This window comes from Diceros bicornis, chromosome 35 (genome assembly GCF_020826845.1).
Source record: "Diceros bicornis minor isolate mBicDic1 chromosome 35, mDicBic1.mat.cur, whole genome shotgun sequence".
Taxonomy (NCBI): Eukaryota; Metazoa; Chordata; class Mammalia; order Perissodactyla; family Rhinocerotidae; genus Diceros; species Diceros bicornis.
Genome location: NC_080774.1, coordinates 33,304,537 through 33,310,872, shown reverse-complemented (window position 1 = coordinate 33,310,872; position 6,336 = coordinate 33,304,537). Strand labels below are relative to the sequence as shown.

General features: G+C 55.8%; 1 protein-coding gene across 3 annotated transcripts; it reads right to left on the bottom strand.

Moving 5' to 3' along the window:
* Positions 1 to 3,686: 3,686 nt before the first annotated feature.
* Positions 3,687 to 5,322, bottom strand: LOC131398555 (ral-GDS-related protein-like). 3 transcript variants are annotated; one of them, XR_009216916.1, is made up of 3 exons: positions 5,230 to 5,322; positions 4,801 to 5,114; positions 4,072 to 4,629 (listed from the first exon to the last, which is right to left on the bottom strand). XR_009216916.1 is itself a non-coding variant. In XM_058532218.1 (2 exons), exons 1-2 carry the CDS (start codon positions 4,849 to 4,851, stop codon positions 3,780 to 3,782), a joined length of 303 nt encoding a protein of 100 aa, XP_058388201.1. In that variant the 5' UTR covers positions 4,852 to 4,907; the 3' UTR covers positions 3,687 to 3,779. The 3 variants fall into 3 exon arrangements, 1 of the variants encoding a protein (XP_058388201.1); XR_009216915.1 differs by having other exon boundaries at positions 4,607 to 4,700; XM_058532218.1 differs by lacking the exons at positions 4,072 to 4,629; positions 5,230 to 5,322 and adding an exon at positions 3,687 to 4,031 and having other exon boundaries at positions 4,801 to 4,907.
* Positions 5,323 to 6,336: the final 1,014 nt, after the last annotated feature.

The window sequence follows — 6,336 nt, the reverse complement described above, 5'->3', positions numbered from 1 at the left end:
CCAGAGGAGGAGGACATGGGGGTGTAACTGAGGGACCTGGCAGCACAACTCTCTCTGATGACAGACTTGGAGGCTGAGGCTTCAGGCAGAGGGGACTGCTCAGGCACTTATGTGCTTCCTGACTTGGGGGGGGCCGACTTCTTTCTCCCTTCATGGGCAACATGGGAGTTACAGGCTGAGTCCAGCTCAGATAAAACCTCACGCAGCTCTGCCATCAGGCAACTCTGAGCTTCCCCAGCCTGGGTAACTGGAATGGGTTTCTCTGGCAGAAACTCTGTTCACTCATCGCTAAAATAGGCCTGATGCCCCAGCTGCCAGCGGTGGCTGCAAGGCTTTCATGAGAGGAGATGTGCCAAGTGCTGAGAACTCAGAGCTCAGTTCGGGGGCTCCCGCATCCCAAGGCTCAGAATCCTGGTCCTTCCTGCCTAGACCTCAGGTGCACCCACCTCGAAATAGTCACCCATCACCAGGTGCAGCATCAGCAGGTCACTGAGCAGAGTTCCAAGATAGGGGACAACACCTTGTGACATCGGGGTGTGGGTGGGATGAACCTTTGCTCTCAAGTCGACCCCATGTAGACCCTCTCCTGAAAAGTCCCCACCCTCAGCCACCTGGCCCACCCCAGGGTTCCCACGAGGAGCAGCCTAGGACCCTCAGCAGCCTCCCGTCAATTCCTACTCCCTTCACACCCCAAGAACACCACACTCCTCCTCCTCACCTCCCAGGGCCGGCTTCTGGCAAATCACAGGGTGTGCAGTCCCTTGCCCTCCCCAAAACACACTCATCCTGCACCAGCTCTTCCAGGCCCTCCTCTTGGTCACTTCTACTGGGGGATTCAGACACTGTGGCACCAAGATGAAGGGCCCTCATCTTTTGATTTCAGGCCTCCAGCTTGGAGCACAGAGCCCCTCCCCCACAGGCACACTAACCTGCCGCTGCTGCTGCTTCTCCTGCACTCTCTGGGGGTTGCTCTCTGGGGGAGCAAACGTGGAGGGCCCCTCCTGCCAGGGTCGAGGACAGTGTCAGTGAGGCCATACTCCCCTCACCCCATTTCTCTCCAGCACCACTGGCCTCCGACACTGGACATCTGACTTGAGTCAACTGGTACCAATGTCATTCCATCCTCCAAGGTCTTGTGATTCCAGAACAAGCCCAGCTCCAACTCTCACTCTGGGTGTGAGCTTGGGCTTGTGGCCTGGCCTCCTTGAGCCTGTTTCCTCATCTGGAAAGTGTGAGAACTCCGGCTACCACACAGGTTCTCATGAGGACTCAGTGTCACAAGACTGTCATCATTGTTCTGGCCCTCACCCCTCCAGGTGGAGTAGGCAGAAAGCTCCCACATTCCTTTCCTCCCTCTTACCTCAACACCACCCTGTGAGGCCTGCACCACACAATCACCATCCCTCCATTTCCCTGATGAGGAGACAGAGACCCAAACATAGGCAGTGTGTTGCTCAGGGGCCCACAGAAGAGAGGCTGCTTGCCCCTCTCAGCCAGAGGCCCTGTTCCAACATCCTTGCCTAACCCCCAGCCCCACCACTGACAAGAGTCCTGTCCCCTGAGCTCTCAAAGCTTGGTCCTGGGCTGAGTCATGGATGGAGAGGACGGGGTGTCTTGGGAGTCTGGTTGAGTGGCTCCTGCCTGCCCCAGTCCCGTGGAGTGTCTGGGCCCCAGGCTGGGCCAGAGGCCAAGCCAAAGCCTTCTCCTCCCCAAGGAACGCCTCAGGACATTCCCCTGCACTGAATCCTTTTTTTTTTTTTTTGTGAGGAGATCAGCCTTGTGCTAACATCTGCCAATCCTCCTCTTTTTTTGCTGAGGAAGACTGGCCCTGGGCTAACATCCATGCCCATCTTCCTCCACTTTATATGGGACGTTGCCACATCATAGGTCGACAAGCGGTGCGTCGGTGCGCACCCGGGATCCGAACCGGCGAACCCTGAGCCGCCGCAGCGGAGTGCGCGCACTTAACCGCTTGCGCCACAGGGACGGCCCCTGAACTCTTTCTTTATCCACTCAAGAACTGGACCTCCAAGGTGCCACCTCTGATCAACAGAGAAGGGGATGACAGGACATTTTGATTCCCCGTTTACATGAAGCTCCTAAGGTCCTTTCAGCAGGATCCACTAAGAATCCATCAGTTGCCTAGACGCTTCTCATAAGCCACTGGGGGCATATGTCATTGCCAACCAGGCACTCAGGTTAGACTCCTGTGGTTGATTCAAGTGAAGTGACTGCTCTAGGGGTCCAGTGGGGAGTCCCAGAATGCACACACATCTCTCACCTGAGGATGAGCAGCCTGTTTTTCCACCTGGGCCATGGGAATCCTCTGCCACGCACATCCCTGGGGCAGGCAGGATGCAGCCCCTTGGAGATGTGGTGAAGATAGAAGGAGCAGCAGGGTCCTGGCTTCCTGAGGATAGGTTTAGGCTGAGGGCTAAACCCACCCCAACCACCCAACAGCCTGGAAGAAGCTACATCCAGCAGGATGGACATACATGGAAGCCAGAGACCTGTTGATGGCGCCAGCTCGGCAACTCCTCCTGGAACAGCCCAGCCAACACCATTGTGTCCCATGACCAGGGCCTCCCGCCCACAAATGGCACCCCACCTGCCCATGGGCAGAACAGATCCCTCTGCTTGTTAATCTGGATGAGATAGACGGGAATGTTTCAGAGAAAGTTCAAGGGAGAAACTATCAAAACCACAGCCTGCCCAGTGCCCCTCCTCCACACCCCTCCTCTCTTTCCAGACCCCCAGCCTCCACTCTACCTTGATCATCAGTTCTCTGCTCAAGGACTTGTCTTGACTATTGAGTTCCTGAAGATTTTCAGGGCTCTCTCTCAGGGGAGGGGAAAGAACGAGGGATAAATTTAGGAATAATGTGAGGGGTCTGAATGCAAATCCCTTTTCTTTGCAAACCCAAGAGATTCAAACTGCCTGAAGGAGTGTTCTCACTGGGCTCCTCTGAGCGCTAAGGTCTCATGGTACTGGGAGGGGGCTCTCCTGTTGGTCACTGGGGTCTCCACTCCCCAGTTCTACAGAACAGCTCTGTTTTGACTGCTTTGAGTTTCAACTGGGCATGGGGTTCTGTTGCTATAAACACTTGAAAATCTCCAATTTGGCTCAACTTAGTACCTGACACTTAGGGAAGCCGAGTCCTAAAGCAGAACTGGTGCATTAAGGACCCCGGAAGGTTTAGAGACCCCCTGCCGAGGCCCAGGCCCTGTCCCCAGCATTTGCTGCCTCCCAGGAGTTCCCAGCTGACTGAGGGGCCAATGGCAGACATACAAGAGATCCCCCATCCACCCTGGTCCTCCTATGGAGAGAGGCCTACCCACCGGGAAACTTCCCCCGTGTGTTCTTCAGGTGGCTTGTGAAGGTTTTCTGCAGAGCAGAGTTGACAGTGCAGGACGAGAAGAAGTTCTTCAGGATCTCGAACTCCTGGGGAAGGGAAGAGAATGAGCTGTGAGGTGGGGCACTGTAGCCCAGCTTGCTCTAGCTTCAGTACCCTTCTATTTAAATCTCCCCTCCTGGATGAGACAGATGCTCAGGGAGTCCCAGAAGGGCACATTTAGGACCCAAAGAGTAACACTCACAGGGAGCAGGATTTTAGCTCAACCCAGGGAAGGAGCCAGGTAGGAAGTGAGCATCCTCTCACTGGGACCTGGAGTTAAAGTCAGCGGGCCCCTGGCAGGAAGGTCCTAGGGACTGTGCAGGGGCTTAGACCACACACTGCAATCCTGGGAGCTGATAAATGTGGAGAGGCAGTTCCCAAGGCTTCAGAGAGGGGCTCCACTGGGCCTCCCACAGCACACCTGGGCCACCTGGATCCAGCGCTCCACCACCCTCACCCTGTCCTGGGCTGTCTTGCTCGGGTCCCCGAGGCAGGGGATGATGACGAAGCTGGCCACCCTTCTGACGTGGTCGACGGTGGCCTGGACGTTGGGTGTCTGGTGCTCATTGCCGGGCTTGTTCCTCTTGCCCCAGGTGGAGCCCAGACACGGAGAGGACACCACCTTCTGGAAGAGCTCCTGGAGAACAGGGGGAGTGTCACCGAGCCCTGCCACACCCCAGGTCTGTGCCTACAGCCCCCAAAGTCCCACACAGGAGTCACAGTTTAGAGCTGGAGCTCAGAAAGCTCAGGATGTGGCCTGAGCCTTGTGAGAGTCCCTGGCTTTTCTTCTCTGTCCACTGAGGACACCCAGCACAGGATGACCCAGGACCCAATACTGGCAGGGAAGGGAGAGGGGCATTTGAACCCAGCCCGTGCTGGCTAACTCCAAGCTCCAGATGGTGGCTCAACTAGGCTCATCCCAAGGGGGCATCTTCCAATACCCTGATCCCCCCTCTGGTCCCACTCCACATTCTGATGCACATCCCCGCGTGGCAGCTACACCCACAGGCCTTGTCTGTCTCCCTTGTAGTGGAGTACACATCAGGCGTCTAATAAGTCCTGAGGCTGTTGAGACTCCTGAGCAGACGGTTGGGCCACCAGGGTCCAGGCTGTACACAGTGAGCCCTTCCCTGCACAGATGGGCCAGGGCCCACCCAGCTTTCCGTCTCTTCTACCTCATGGAGTTGGCACAGTCACTCTGTGCAACAGGTCCTCTTAATGTCCACCTCCACGGTCTGCAGGTGGACAGCAAAGGCTTGGGTGTTCAGAAAGTTGCCCAGGTCTTATGATTGGTAAAGGGTGGAGCCTGGATTTGGGCCCAGATCATAGGAGTCTGGATCAGGTCTGGGGCAACGATAGCAGAGGGAAGGCCTGCCCCACACCACCCTGAAAGCCCAGCTGCTCACCGCATCCATCATGGTAAACTGCTCCACCACCAGCTTAGGAGGGAAGGCCATGAGATTAAGCTTCTCACGCTCCTTAAGAGCCACAGGTGGAGATGGACTTCTCACTAGAAATGATGGTCCAGGTGACTCTAGCTAAGCAGCTCCTACTCCTGCTGGAGCCCATGTTGGCCCTTGCTCCACCTCCAACACTGCTGGTGGAGGGGACACTGGCTCCAGTGCTAGAGGGGGTGGTGTCAACGGAGCTGGAGCCAGCTCTACCTCCACCACTGCCCACTGCTCTTCTTCTGCCGCTGGCTGGAGCTCTGCAGCTGACGCTGGAGTGGGATAAAAACAAAGATTCACCCACATAGCTGACTTTCCATGTGACCTTCTAAACACAAGAAAGATCCCACTCCCTTCCAGGAATACCCAGCCTGCAGTCCCCCTTACCATCTGGCTCTGCCTCAGTGGCCTCCAGAAGCTCACACCGGACAAGGGTAAGAGGGTCACGGCAGCTCATCTCCTAGCCAGGCAAGGTGACATTCATGTACATCCCCTTTAGCTTCAAAAAGGGACAGCCTGAGTCTGGTCCCTCCCTAGTTCTAGTCCAACCTCATCATCTCAAGCTCCTGAGTGTGGAGACCCTCTGCTCCTGCTCTCATCTCAGAGCAGCACTGGAAAGTGTGGGTGGCCTCATGTACCTGCCCCTTGTCTAGTGAGTTTGTGGAGTTGAAACCATTGGGCAGTTACTCGACAACCTAATGAGTGGAGTTCTGCAAAGACTGCCTGGGAACTGGGCCAGAAGAAATCAGGGGCTGCCTGCACACTGCCACTGGGGCCAACCACCAAGAGAATATCTGTTCCTCAGTTCAGGCACAGAGGGGCATCTCTGCAAAGAACTCTGGTCAGGGAGGGAAGGAGATGAATCCTCTAGTGCTCGGTAACAATATGAGTAGAGGTGCTCACCTTCTCATGCTGCCAGGCATGGCCTGAAGTATGAACATGACCTAGCTGTTAGGTTTCCGACACCTAACAACCAGCACCTGCTCAGGAATGACCCGCCCCTTATGTCCTGCCTTCTCTCCTCCTCACAGACACATGCACACACACACACACACACACACAAAGAGGGGCAAGGGGTGTGGGGCTGATCAGGTGGGATCACAGCTGTGCCCTGGCCTGCACTAGCCTCCCCTGGGCTGCCCCGTGTTACCTTTCACAGCCTCCTGCCAGATGCCCAGAGGCGTCAAGAATTAAGGCTGAGCCAACATCGCCAACTACCAAAAAGATTCTCTTTCTGGGATTTTTTGAGCCCAGATCCTCCAAAAGTTGGGAAACAACAACAAAACATCTTTGCCTGTTGACTGTCTCCAATCAAGTGAGGTGGATGGGGCAATGTGGGTGCCTGGTTACCAGAGTTCTAAGATCTGTTGAGGTCTATGACCCCACGTCATCTCTTGAACTGTACACAATGAGACCACATAGCCCTACCCACAGGTCCCTGGAAACCTAACTAGGGACCTAGTTTTGAGGAGACAGAGATGAATGCAGACCTCC